Here is a 15,211-nt window from a genome sequence, read left to right as displayed (position 1 = left end):
CAGTCCCTGTAAACCAATAGGTAATGTGTGGTCAGACACAGCCCACTCTGAAACAAAGTGACAGATGCCACCCAAAACAACATCTGTGGATTTTTAAAATCAAATCCCCCCAGATGTTTGTCACACTGCGCACCAACTGGTCCCACTGGAAGTCTAACTTTCACATGAGGCTTTCTGGTCTGTGACGATACTGTGCCTTTAAGAAACGTATTTGTGTCATGTTTCTTGTGAAGGGAATTTTTTAAACGTCAGCTCTGATTACGGTGCTGCTTTGTCTGCTCTAGGCAGCCCACCTGCCCAGAATGCAGAAGAATAATTGATCCTAATTATTGGGGTGTTTGTTTTAACCTGAGTTAAGGCGGTTTTGTTATTTTTTGGGTTGTCCCCTGGGGTTTCAGGGTAGGGTTTAATTAGATTGATTGACAAGAGCATTTATGTGCTAATGGGAGGGGCTAGGCTTACACAGGGAAAAAGCAGGCAGTTTCTGTTTGGATCTTGCAAGGAGCAGCAGCTCTTCTCTCTTTCTCTCTCTGGAGATTGAATCATGGAATCATAGAATCCCTACAGTGCAGAAGGAGGCCATTCAGCCCATTGAGTCTGCACTGACCACAATCCCACCCAGGCCCTATTCCTGTAACCTCACATATTTACCCCGCTAATCCTGACACTAGGGTCAATTTAGCATGGCCAATCTACCTAACCCGCACATCTTTGGACTGTGGGAAGAAACTGGAGAACCCAGGAGAAACCCATGCAGACACGGACCCGAGGCCAGAATTGAACCCGGGTCCCTGGCGCTGTGAGGCAGCAGCGGTAACCTTGTGCCACCGTGCTGCCTCTTGAAGTCTGGGACCTGCTCTCTCCAGAAGTGTTAAAGGGCTTGAGGACTGATAGCCCACATAAGCTTGTATGTTTCTGCTTCCTGATTCTGAAGAAGAGTTTCAAGCTATTAGAAATATTGCTTAAATTGGAACTAATATTGAGATAGGCTTGCAGTTAAGAATCGTATCGTGCCATGTTTAATTTATTTCAATTGGTAAAAGTATGCTAATTCTTTTTGTTCTAGTTAAACTTCCTATTGGCTCAATAGAATCACAACTGGAGTGAATTGTCTTATCCTCACACTCATGTGAAAATCAAAAACGTTGTAGTCGATTCTAACTTCACAATATACCTTGGAGTTTCTGATCTGGTCCCTAACAAGTCTCCATTCTCAAAGAACATGCCTTGGATTATTCTCCCAAACAATGCTTTCTCTCTGATGCCTTCACGAAGGATCCACATCCAGGATTTTAACCTCTCCTCTCGGTATTCCTCTGCCTTGGATTGCTATATGCATTCAAGCTTCTACAAAATTTCTCAGGTACCCAGCCGCACCAAAAGAACACTGCTGCTTCACAGGCTGTGGTGGGTGTCACCAAACTTAGTACAACCTCATCTGAACCCGCAAAAGTTTATTAATTTTGTTTCCCATTTCCACGCCTCTATCACCTTCACATGGTCCATTTCTGACACTTCTCTTCCCTTCCTTGACCTCTCTGTCTCCATTTCTGGTGATAAATACCCATTATTATCTGTCACAAGCCCACCGACTCCCACAGCTACATTGACTACAGCTCTTCACATCCCACATCCTACAGGGCTCCATCCCATCCTCTCAGTTCCTTCACCTCCGCCGCATCTGTTCTGATGATGCCACTTTCCAAAATAACGCTGCCGATATGTCTTCCTTCTTCCTCAATCGTGGTTTTTCACTCACTGCGGTTGACAGGGCTCTCAACCACATCCAACTCATTCCCCCACCCTGGTCAGCATTCCGCAGGGCTATTCTCTCTGGGACACCCTGGCCCACTCCTCCATCACACCCAACATCTCATCCCATGCCTCGGCACCTTCCCATGCAATCATAGAAGGTGCAATACCTACTCCTTTACCTCCTCCCTGCTCCTAAACACTCCTTTTAGTTAAAGCAGCGCTTCACATGCACTCCTTCAATCTTGTCGATTGCATTCGCTGCTCCCAATGGGGTCCACTCTCCATCACAGATACCTACAAAAGGTCCATCATACAAACCAGCCTCCCATCCATTGACTCTGTTTACACTTCCCACTGTCTTGGAAAAGCAGCCAGCATAATCAAGGACCCCACGCATCCCCGACATTCTCTCTTCCACCTTCTTCCGTCGGGAAAAAGATGCAAAAGTCTGAGGTCACGTACCAACCAAAACAAGAACATCTTCTTCCCTGCTGCTGTCAGGCTTTTGAATGGACCTCCCTCTCATTAAGTTAATCTTTCTCCACACACTAGCTATGACTGTAACACTACATTCTGCACTCTCTCCTTTTCTTCTCTATGAACGGTATGCTTTGCCTGTATGGCGCGCAAGAAACAATACTTTTCACTGTATGTTAATACATGTGACAATAATAAATCAAATCAAACGCAGACTGAGTGACCGTTTTGCAGAACACCTTTGGTCTGTCCGCAAGCAGAACCCAGACTTTCCTGTCGCTTGCCACGTCAACACACCACCCTGCTCTCCTGCCCACCTGTCTGTCCTGGGACTTTTGCAATGTTCAAGTGAACCCCAACACAAACTGGAGGAACAGCACCTCATCTTCTGATTGGGCACTTTGCAGCCTTCTGGACTGAACATTAACTTCAGAGCACGAACTCTCCCCTCCACATACACCCCATTTCCATTTATTTTATTTTGTTTCATCTCATTCATTCATTTTATCATCCTTCTTTCTCACTTCCATTTTTCCATTCCAGCTCCCTTTCTTTCCACCCACCCCCCCCCGCCCCGCCCCCCCGCCCCAGCACCCCACCCCCACCCCCCCCCCCCCTCACCCCCAGCACCCTACCCCACTCCCTTCAGGGCAAGTGCCACATTCCTCAGGCAGTCCTTTAACAATCTGTACCCCTGTTCTGCCGTTCACACATTCTGATCGCTTAATGGACACCTTTAGCACCTTCTCAGCCTTCCATATCCTCATTTACATTCCCTTTGTCCCATTCCACACCCCACTCCACCCTTATAGTATAAATCTCTGCTGATTCTCTGACGAAGGGTCATCCAGACTCGAAACGTTGGCTCTATTCTCTCTCCCCACAGGTGCTGTCGGACCTGCTGAGATTTTCCAGCAGTTTGTGTTTTTGTTTCAGATCCCAGCATCCGCAGTATTTTGCTTTTATCTTAGTACCACCTCTGATGTCCGGCTCTCGCTAGCTGACACCATGTAGCCCTGTCTTTAACGAGGAACCTCTCTCCCTCCTCCTGACTTCTTTCAACACTTTTCCAGATTTCTGTTCTTTGTTCCTTTAACTTACTGGAACTTTCATTCCCTGATATCTGACTCTTCCTTCGCTCTCGGGACCTGCTTTCTGTCCCTCTGCCTGTATCAACCCGCCTAGCAGGCTGTACAATTCTCCTTGCTTCTGGGTTCCCTGCTTCCAGACTGAACTCAAGTGTTTCTGCTTTTCAGTGTGAGTCTCTGATCGCTGAGCAACAGTTTGGTTTTTTGTTTGAGCCTGTAATTGCTTTTACGTGGTAAAACCTCAATTACAATGCAGGAAAAGTTTAAAGTGAAACTTACAGCCTCATAGACGCCTTTGTTTAATATGAAGCTAAATTGAAGTTTTAACCCTTCCTGAGCACGCAAATAGAGAAATACAAATTAAGCATAAATTTATAACTTATTTTGAAGACAGACAATACAAATATAAATTGTTTCAACTAACTCAATTTCCTTATAATAGGATGAATCTCCCCGACCCTATTGGAGGGGAAAAGACAGCAATGAAAGTCACAGCTTGTCAAATTATGAATCAATTCACAAATCCTTCCATTACTGCACTCTGATCACAGGGAAAGAGTGTGGAGACAGGGAATCGACAGAAACCACATCATGAGAGACCATGGCCAGAATTTTCCAACTGCTCACGCCAGGGGGATTTTCCCATCCCGCTGCAGTGAACAGAGATTTTCCTTATCGCCAAATTCTCCACCTTCGCTGCAGCGGGATGAATGGGTGGTAAGATCACGCCCCATGTGTAAGATTCTGACCGTTGTTCTCAAACTCCATGGGGAACCCAACTTTGAACCGTGGTTTGTGTGTTCTGGAAGGGTTCATATTAACATGATGTGACTTCAAAATGTCTTTCTTCCAGCTTCCTCAACGTCCTGGTTCCACTCTACTTCGTCAACCTCCTTCCTACAAACCTGCTCAACTTCTTTGTCCCAAACAATGCTTTCGCACTGATGCCTTCACCAAGGATCCACATCCAGGATTTCAACCTCTCCTTTCAGTATTCCTCTGCCTTGGGTTGCCACATGCATTCAAGCTGCCACACAATCTCTCAGGTACCCAGCCACGCCAACAGAACATCATGCTTCACAGGCTGTATTAAGATGTCACTAAACGTAGTACTACCTTTGATGTCAAAGGGGGTGCTAGGTTTGGTGACATCTTTGTGTGTGTGGTGAACCACTGTTACTACTTGTATGTGCCTGGACACACCCATGCTGCAGCTGGCCCGAGACTCCTCCCTTTCCACCTGAGACCCCTCCCTTTCCACCCTATAAAGGTGATGGTCCCTCCTCCTTGCCTCAGTTCAGACCAGGTCAGCTACAAGGGTGCACTCCTGTTCTCAGTGAATAAAAGCCTATTAGTTTTCCCTCACTCTCAGAAGTCTTTGCGTCGTAATTGATAGTGCATCAATGTGTCCCTTCTTTCAGTGCTCTAACTGACTTGCACCTTTGTGCAATGTGTTTCTCGATCTTAAGATACCCCCCTCCTGCTCCTGGGAGGCTCCAGCCTGCCTGCATCCCACTGTATGCAGTAGGCAATGTCAGAGATTACCCCAACCCCCAGTTTCTGCATAACTGTTTCATATGGGCCGAGCTTCCTTCTTGGAAAGTTTTTTCCTGTTCATGCATGAGCAGGGAATAAGCCCTGACATGAGGCCCCGCGGCCTGGGTTGTGTGCTGAAGCCTGTGGAGTGGGACTGGAACCTACAATCTTCTGACGCAGAGTTAACAGTGCTTCCCACTGAGCCACGGCTCAGAAAGCTGTCTTCTAAGATGTCCTGTTACGCTTTCAAATTAAAAAGTGGGTGCTATCGCACACATTATTCATCCTCAGGAGCTGCGAGGCCCATAATTTGCCTAAATACTGACGTGAGGAGTAGAAATACTTCATACTGAATCTGCTTATTGTTTAGTCGTCAGCTCCCAGTGCAGACAGCAGTCCTGCCACAATCCATTGTAAACAGTATTTTTCATGACAAGCTTACAATGGGTTTGATGTCAAATATCCCTAACTAATAGAATTTACAACGGGCGCCTGCCAGCGATGACAGATTATTTGGAACACATTCGTGGAGGCTTAAAAACACTTCATCAGGAGCAGAAACAAACAAAACACAGCTCGGAATAGATGCTCAATTGCCCCCATACCCACCTCCCACCCCGCCCCCCCCACTCCAGTCCCCTCCCCTTCCCACCGCCCCCCCCCCCCCCCACTCCAGTCCCCTTCCCTTCCCACCTCTTCCCCATCCAGTCCACCCTTCCTACCGCCCCCCCCACTCCAGTCCCCTCCCCTTCCCACACCGCCCCCCCCCCCCCCCCCCAACTCCAGTCCCCTCTCCTTCCCAGCTCCCCCCTCATTCGAGTCCCATTCCCCTTCCCACCTCCCCCCACTTCGGTCCTTTCCCCTTCCCAGCTCCCCCCTCATTCTAATCCCAGTCTCCTCCCCATCCCACCATAATATAAGATGATGAAGGGAATAGATAAGATAGAAGCAGGGAAGTTGTTTCCACTGGCGGGTGAAACTAGAACTAGGGGGCATGGCCTCAAAATAAGGGGAGCAGATTTAGGACTGAGTTGAGGAGGAATTTCTTCACACAAAGGGTTGTGAATCTGTGGAATTCCCTGCCCAGTGAAGCAGTTGAGGCTACCTCATTGAATATTTTTAAGGCAAGGATAGATACATTTTTGAACAGTAAAGGAATTAAGGGTTATGGTGAGTGGGTGGGTAAGTGGAGCTGAGTCCACAAAAAGATCAGCCATGATCTTATTGAATGGCGGAGCAGGCTCGAGGGGCCAGATGGCCTACCCCCGCTCCTAGTTCTTATGTTCCCACCCCCCTCCCTCCAGTCCCTTTCCCCTTCCCACCCCCCCACTCCAGTCCCAGTCCCCTCCCCATCCCACCCCCCCTCACTCCAGTCCCCTCTCCATCCCACCCCCCCCCACTTCAGTCCCCGTCCCCTCCCCACCTCCCCCACTCCAGTCCCATTCCCCTCCCACCTCCCCCCCCACTCACTCCAGTCCTATTGCCCCTCTCCTTCCCACTCAAATCCAGTTTCTCCTCACATTCCACTCCCATTCCCCCTCCAGCCAGCATCTCCCTCCCTCCCCTTCCCCGTTCCTTGATTACCCTAACTTTCCTATCAGAGCCTGTTCCTTAGTCCCCGAATTCAGGTTGAGTCAAAATCATAGAATCCCAACAGTGCAGAAGGAGGCTATTTGGCCCATCTGCGCCAACTCTCTGATAGAATATCTTACCCACTCCATCACCACATCCCCTTAACCCCACACATTTACCATGACTAATCCATCTAACCTACCTATCTTAGGACACCAAGGAACAATTTTATCACAACCAATCCACCAAACCTGCACACCTTTGGACTGTGGGAGAAAACCCACGCAGACACGAGGAGAATGTGCAGACTCCACAAAGACAGTAACCCGAGGTCGGAATTGAACCCGGGTCCCTGGAGCGATGAGGTAGCAGTGCTAAGCACTGTGCCTCGTGCTACAGGAGTGTAGTAAGTTGATAGGAAGCGAAGACAAAGATGCTGAATCTGCTCTTCAAGGTGCAACACTCTTCCTTCGGCTTTTCCTCTTTTACTCAGTTGTCACCACGCCAGTTGATTATTATTCTCCATCTTCTCCTCTTCCAATCCCAGTGTGTTTCACTTTCTTGCAACCGCATCTTTCCATCTGACCTTCAGCCTTTCTTTCCTCCTTCCTCCTGGTGCCTCCAGCACTCGATCTCACTGGATTTCTTCTCGCTCCGAAAAGATAACCCTCTCATTTCAATCTCTGCTTGGTTACTTTCTTTGACGCTTCAATAATCTTCACTGACTCCCTCGAGTACTGGTTCCTGATCTTGTCCTTTCTCATCACTCCACACATCCACCTCAACATCTACAACTCATTCGTATCCAGTTGCTCTCTTCTGGCATTGCCCAATTTTCTGCATTATATCACAAGGCCAATTTCACATCTGTCCTCTTGATGCTTCCTTCTTCTCTATAACACTCCACTGCACTCCTTCCAATTTCCACAACCCCCCCCAAGCTGTTCAATGTCCATTCCCATACTTCCATCTTCTGCCACCACTGACCCAACGTTCTTGAAACTGCTCTTTTTCTGGCTTTTCATCCATATAATTACATCAATCCTTTTCCTTAGGCTCAAACTGACAATGCACAGATTGGGTCTTCGGTCGACAGAGCTTCATCCCTTTTCTCCCAGTTCTTTTTTATTATTATTATTTCATGGGATGAAGGCATCGCTGGCAAGGCCCATCCCTAGTTGCCCTTGAACTGAGAGGCTTGCTGGACTATTTCAGAGGGCAGTTAAGTATCAGCCACATTGCTGTGGGACTGGAGTCACATGTAGGCCAGATCAGATAAAGATGGCAGATTTCCTTCCCTAAAAGGTTTTTATGACAACCGGCAATGGTTACCATTGCTGTGATCATATTTATCATCCAGATTTATTCATTGAATTTAAATTCCACTAGCTGCCGTGGTGTGATTTGAACCCACGATTAGTCTGGGCTTCAGCAACATTATCACCACACCACTATCTCTCCTAAACTCTTCAGTGCCGATCGTTGGCGCAAATCAGCTTGGAAATGCTCACTCACTGCACCACCACTGCTTCTTAATCTTGTCTGCCACTCCTTGCACCTGTCCTGTAATAGGGGACTCCAGGAACTTTAACACATCTCCAGACTTCCTCCCTAAACACTCAGTCAGAAAGCTTCTCTAGAGCGATGAATACAATCTTCAGGTTGCAATGGGGTTACCAATATTTCTCTATCACTTGCCTCAAAACAAAGAAGAAAGACATCAATGTGCTTCTTCGAGACATGAATCTGAAATGACCTTCATTGGTTTCCATTATTTTTCTCTGTGTCTGGTTCATGACTCCCTTGGAAATCTTTAAGACATGTGATAGTTCCTTGGTAGCTTTTGTGACCATGAATGTCTCCTTTTCCTTTCAGTAGTGGTACCAGAATGTCCTTCAGACTTTTGCTCCTTATTGTAACACAACAAAGTAGTTTGTTTTGGACTGAACCCCTCGGCAGGTCCATACTTCCTCTGGTATCTCATCCACTACCTTTGCTTTGTTACTTCTCATTTCTTTCAATGCTGTTCAGATCGCTAATTACCATTCCTTGATTTGCAGATACCCTATCCGTCTTTGTTCTTGGGTATTAATCATTCATATGCAGTTAAAGTATTGGCTCCACCTCTCTCTCATTTCATCCTCTTTTACTAATTGAATGTATATTTTGGACACTTTTTGTTAATCTATCTCCAGCAGCTGCTATTCTGAAGACACTTTCTGTCCCTCTTTAGTATCCAGACTTTCATAGATTTCTTCCAATGGCCACAGTTTCTACTCCACTGGTCATATTGATTCGCAGCCCTAGCCAGAGGTTAAAATGTGTCTGGTATCTCTCTCTGAATACTGAGCCCTGAGCCCTAACCCATAGGGGAGGAGGAGGTCATTCAGCCCCTCGAAACTGCACCTCAACTCCTTTACCCGCCTTTGCTTCAAATCCCAAGATACCTGAGTGAACATAAATCTATCCATCTGAGACTTGAAAGCCCGACTGATTTCCAGCATCCGCAGTGTTTTAAGGCAGCAGGGAGAGAGTTCCAGGTTTTCACTTCCTTTTGTGTTTCCTGGCATTACCTCTGAAGAGGCCAGATCTAATTTTGAGGTTTTGTTCGCTTGTTCTGGACTTTCCACCCCTATCCCGAGGCAGTAGTTTTTACCCCTTGAATTTCTTGACTATTTTGCACACTTACATCCCCCTCGCTAAGGGAATAGTAGCCGAGCGAACTTTTTGTCTCAGTATCATTCTGGTGGATCTGTGTTGCAGCTTCTCCAAGGCCAATATATCCCTGGTGATATATTGCTTGCCGAACTCCAGAGAATTGGCCATTGACCATTCCCAATTAGACCTCATCCCTTAAAGCTAGTTGGAGGACACTGAAATTGCAGCTGATTTATTACTCGATATAAAGTGCGGAGCTCTGAAAAATGAGAATCACTTGACTTACTAAATACAAATAACTCATCAGTGAAAGATGAACAGGCATTTTTTTCTTAAAGAGGCGAATGAGTTATGAAGGCTATTTGTTACAGGAGGAAGTTCCAGACTCGTTCTTTCCTCATAAGTTTTCCCACCAGTCCAGTACTTTCTGTCATGGAGGAAATGGTGAACTGTTGAAGAATCCGAGGTGGGAACTGAGTGAAGCCGTCTGCCATTCTGCACCAGTATTCGAACTTCACTTTTCTGAATGACCTCCCACAGCATTCTACTCTGACAGCCGAAGCCAAGTGTAGCCGGCAGGTGAAGTAAGGTCAGAGATTGTGGGATGTAACTGAGGTGAAGCACTCTGTCATTACTTTAGCACAAACTCTGATTGACAAAACACTGACAGCAGAGAAGCCTGCCATTCAGCCAAACTGCTGCTGTTTATCCTCCATACCAGCCTCATCCCAACCTCTCACCCAGATCAACATCTCCTTCTATTCCTTTCTCCCTCATTTGTTTATCTTGTTTCCCTAGATGCATTCTATGCATTTTACCTCGACTGTACTACCTGTGGTCGTGAGTACTCACTGGGTAAACAAGTTTCTCCTGAATTCCCTACGCAATTATTGGAGACTATCTTATAGTTAAGGCCTCCAGTATTGGTCTTCCCACAAGTGGAAACATCTTTCTTACCTCTTTCAAACTCTTTCATATTTTTAAAGGCCTCCCTCAGGTGGCATGGTGGCACAGTGGTTATCACTGCTGCTTCTCAGCGCCAAGGACCTGGGTTCAATTCAGGCCTTGGGTGACTGTGTCTGTGTGGAGTTTGCATGTTCTCCCCGTGTCAGCGTGGGTTTCCTCTGGGAGACAAATCTCTATTCACTGCGGCGGGATGGGAAAATCCTGCCGGCGTGAATGGTGGTAAGATTCCACCCAGTACTTCTGACAGTGCAGCACTTCTTCAATACTAGCAGCTGATGTAAAGAGATCATGGCAGATTCCGTAGATGTGTTGGGGTGCTGCACCCAGACTGTTCTCTGGTCGGGACTTTGCTGGGGTCCACGTTCGGATGACAGCTCAGCGTGGTAGCTCTTGCCTCTGGGTCAGAGGATTGTGGGTTTGAGTCCCACTGACAGACTACAGCACTGTTGAAAGTGCTGTTTTGCAAATGAGCTGTTCAGCCAGTCCTGTCCGTCTTCAACGAATCCTAAAACATCCACAGGAGGATTTGGAAGAAAAGCACAACAGTTCTGCACAGTGCCCTGGTCAATATTTATCTCTCAACCTATATCACTAACAAACTGTTGATCATTATTGCCTTGCTGTTTATGGGACATTATTGTGAGCTGTTTGATTGCTGTATTTCCTATATTACAACACTTAAAAAGTACTTCATTGCTTGTGAAATACCAGAGTGTCCTGAGGTGGTATAAGGCGCTGTGCAAATGTAAGTTTTAGTCTGTGTGGAACAAGGTGGGAAAGGGCAGAAAAAGATGCATCTCGGTTTCTGTCTCAGTAAATCAGATGAGGAGTTCACAGTGCAACCCTTCCAAAAAACAGACAGGAGACAGAGCAAATCGCATTTAGTAACCGATCGCTGCCTTAAACATGTAACATTATTGCTTGTGGTATTTCATTTACTTGGATTGACAGTTTGATAAATATCTCTATAGCTGATACCATAACTTGCTCCAGGGGTCATTATTATTAAGATCTGTCACCAAGAAGCGTCTGAGCGATGACTCAGTGAAAAGATTAGGAGTACAAAATAAATCATCCATCCGCATTCATTGCCTTCTATGGTTTGCATCCCAGAAACCCCTTGAAGCGCTTTCAAACACTTTTTCTGTGGCGTTGTAGATTTGTGTCTTCAGACAATCGAGCATAAAAAGGGAAAGGGGAGGGGGGAAAAGGGTGTTGAGTTTTCAACTAGCTAATGCCCTGGGGGAATTTGACTGCCAAGGATCAGAATTGGTCTTCGCAGGAAAAGTGTCTGCTCGCTGACACTAACGCATGAGGTTCAGTCAGGGGAAAAGTGAATAGAGCTTCATCAGCTTGGCAAATGGCGGGGCATGTATTGACATCAGAAACCAAGTTCACCCCAGCCAGATGAATTTGTTCAGACATGCTACACAGGCTGTGCCAACTATATTCTCCAGCATTTTTAAAGTTTAAAATTCAATTATTAGCTTACATTAACACTGCAATGAAGTTACTGTGAAAATTCCCAGTCACCACACTCCAGCGACTGTTCGGACACACTAAGGGACAATTTAGCATGGCCAATGCACCTAACTAGCAGTAAGAGTTTTAACAACACCAGGTTAAAGTCCAACAGGTTTATTTGGTAGCAAATGCCATTAGCTTTCGGAGCTCTGCTCCTTCGTCAGATGGAGTGGAAATCTGCTCTCAAACAGGACACAGAGACACATCATGACTAACCAGCAGCACATTGTTCAGACAGTGGAAGGAAACCAGACTGGAAACCAGTCCGGCCCTTTGACAATCAATGGTGTTACCATCACTGAATCCCCCACTGTCAACTTCCTTGGGGTTACCATTGACCAGAAACTCAACTGGACTCACCACATAAACACAGTGGCTACAAGAGCAGGTCAGGGGCTGGGAATACTGCGGCGAGTAACTCACCTCCTGACTCCCCAAAGCCTATCCACCATCTACAAGGCACAAGTCGGGAGTGTGATGGAACACTCCCCACTTGCCTGGATGGGTGCAGCTCCAACAACACTCAAAAAGCTCGACACCATCCAGGACAAAGCAGCCCCGCTTGATTGGCACCCCATCCACAAACACTCACTCCCTCCACCACCGACGCTCAGTAGCAGCAGTGTGTACTATCTACAAGATGCATTGCAGCAATTCACCAAAGATCCTTAGACAGCACCTTCCAAACCCACAACCACTTCCATCTAGAAGGACAAGGGCAGCAGATATACGGGAACACCACTACCTGCAAGTTCCCCTCCAAGCCACTCACCATCCTGACTTGGAAATATATCACCGTTCCTTCGCAGTCGCTGGGTCAAAATCCTGGAATTCCCTCCCTAACGGCATTGTGGGTCAACCCACAGAACATGGACTGCAGCGATTCAAGAAGGCAGCTCACCACCACCTTCTCAAGGGCAACTAGGGATGGGCAATAAATGTTGACCAGCCAGCGATGCCCATGTCCCAGGAATGAATTTTTAAAAAAGAACACCCGAAGGAAACTCACGCAGACCCGGGGAGAACATACAGACTCCGCACAGGCAGTCACCCAAGCTGGGAATCAAACCCGGATCCCTGGCACTGTGAGTGCTAACCACTGTGCCACCGTGTATATCTGTGTATAGGTGCATGGTATTTTAAAGTCCAGACAACAAGTGGTCATGTAGGGCAGGAGTGAGTGAGGAAGAACCATTACACAAACTTATCACAATGTCACAAACCACTTTACAGTCAATGAAATACTTTGGAGTGTGGTGTCTGTTGTAACAAAGGGAATGTGGCAACCAATGTACGGACAGCAAGATCCCGCATCTGTTTCTGCTTGAGACATGTATATATCCTAACTCACAGACCAGAATCAGTAAGGATAGCCAACAACACCACCTCCACGATCATCCTCAACACTGGTGCTCCACAAGGCTGTGTTCTCAGCCCCCGACTAGACTCCTTGTACACCTATGACAGTGCGGCCAAATTCCCCTCCAATTCGATTTTCAAGTTTGCTGACAACACCACCGTAGTGGGTTGGATCTCAAACAATGACGAGGCAGAAATGAGATAGAGAATCTGGTGAACTGTGCGGCAACAATAATCTCTCCCTCAATGTCAACAAAACGAAGGAGATTGTCATCGACTTCAGGAAGCGTAAAGGAGAACATGCCCCTGTCTACATCAATGGGGACGAAGTAGAAAGGGTCGAGAGCTTCAAGTTTTTAGGTGTCCAGATCACCAACAACCACCAAGGTGGATACAAAACTGGCTCGGTCAAAGAAGGTAAGAAGTCTCACAAGACCAGGTTAAAGTCCAACAGGTTTATTTGGTAGCAAAAGCCACTAGCTTTCGGAGCGCTGCTCCTTCGTCGGATATGTGGGAGTTCTGTTCACAAACAGGGCATATAAAGACACAAACTCAATTTACAAAATAATGGTTGGAATGCGAGTCTTTACAGGTAATCAAGTCTTAAAGGTACAGACAATGTGAGTGGAGAGAGGGTTAAGCACAGGTTAAAGAGATGTGTATTGTCTCTAGCTAGGACAGTTAGTGAAATTTTGCAAGTCCAGGCAAGTCGTGGGGGTTACAGATAGTGTGACATGAACCCAAGATCCTGGTTGAGGCCGTCCTCATGTGTGTGGAACTTAGCTATCAGTCTCTGCTCCGCGACTCTGCGCTGTCGTGTGTCGTGAAGGCCGCCTTGGAGAACGCTTACCCGAAGATCAGAGGCCGACTGCCTGTGACCGCTGAAGTGTTCCCCAACCGGAAGAGAACACTCTTGCCTGGTGATTGTCGAGCGGTGTTCATTCATCCATTGTCATAGCGTCTGCATGGTCTCCCCAATGTACCATGCCTCGGACCAAGTTCCGCACACATGAGGACGGCCTCAACCGGGATCTTGGGTTCATGTCACACTATCTGTAACCCCCATGACTTGCCTGGGCTTGCAAAATCTCACTAACTGTCCTGTCTGGAGACAATACACATCTCTTTAACCTGTGCTTAACCCTCTCTCCACTCACATTGTCTGTACCTTTAAGACTTGATTACCTGTAAAGACTTGCATTCCAACCATTATTTTGTAAATTGAGTTTGTGTCTTTATATGCCCTGTTTGTGAACAGAACTCCCACATATCTGACGAAGGAGCAGCGCTCCGAAAGCTAGTGGCTTTTGCTACCAAATAAACCTGTTGGACTTTAACCTGGTGTTGTGAGACTTCTTACTGTGTTTATCCCAGTCCAATGCCGGCATCTCCATATCGGTCAAAGAAGACAGAGGGTAGCAGTGGAAGGGTGCGTTTCTGAATGGAGGGCTGTGACAAGTGGTGTTCCTCAGGGATCAGTGCTGGGACCTTTGCTGTTTGTAATACATAGAAATGATTTGGAGGAAAATGTAACTGGATTGATTAGTAATTTTGTGGACGATACAAAGGTTGGTGGATTTGCGGATAGTGATGAGGACCATCAGAGGATACAGCAGGACATAGATCAGTTGGAGACTTGGGCGGAGAGATGGCAGATGGAGTTTAATCCGGTAATGCATTTTAGAAGGTCTAATACAAATAGGAAATATACAGTAAATGGCTGAACCCTTAAGACTATTGATAGGCAAAGGGATCTGGGTGTACAGGTACACAGGTCACTGAAAGTGGCAATGCAGGTGGAGAAGGTAGTCAAGAAGGCATATGGCGTGCTTGCCTTCATCGGCCGAGGCATTGAGTTTAAAAATTGGCAAGTCATGTTGCAGCTTTATAGAACCTTAGTTAGGCCGCACTTGGAATATAGTGTTCAATTCTGGTCGCCACACTACCAGAAGGATGTGGAGGCTTTGGAGAGAGTACAGAAAAGACTTACCAAGATGTTGCCTGGTATGGAGGGCATTAGCTATGAGGAGAGGTTGGAGAAACTTGGTTTGTTCTCACTGGAACGACGGAGGTTGAGGGGCGAACTGATAGAAGTCTACAAGATTATGAGAGGCATAGACAGAGGGGATAGTCAGAAGCTTTTCCCCAGGGTGGAAGAGTCAATTACTAGGGGCATAGGTTTAAGGTGCGAGGGGCCAGGTTTAAATGAGATGTACGAGGCAGATTTTTTCCACAGAGAGTGGTGGGTGCCTGGAACTCGTTGCCAGGGGAGGTAG

General features: G+C 46.8%; 1 protein-coding gene across 1 annotated transcript in view; it reads left to right on the top strand.

Moving 5' to 3' along the window:
* Positions 1-15,211, top strand: part of LOC144509731 (calcium-activated potassium channel subunit alpha-1-like) — a 156,329-nt gene that overhangs the window by 61,099 nt on the left and 80,019 nt on the right. The window contains exons 18-19 of the mRNA XM_078238510.1: positions 3,461-3,536; positions 4,949-5,114. Of these exons, the coding sequence (XP_078094636.1) occupies positions 3,461-3,536; positions 4,949-5,114 (242 nt within the window). The remainder of the gene's footprint in view (positions 1-3,460; positions 3,537-4,948; positions 5,115-15,211) is intronic.

This window comes from Mustelus asterias, chromosome 22 (genome assembly GCF_964213995.1).
Source record: "Mustelus asterias chromosome 22, sMusAst1.hap1.1, whole genome shotgun sequence".
In the NCBI taxonomy this organism is placed as follows: domain Eukaryota; kingdom Metazoa; phylum Chordata; class Chondrichthyes; order Carcharhiniformes; family Triakidae; genus Mustelus; species Mustelus asterias.
The sequence above is the reverse complement of the archived record's forward strand: the minus strand, read 5'-3'. Positions and strand labels throughout refer to the sequence as shown.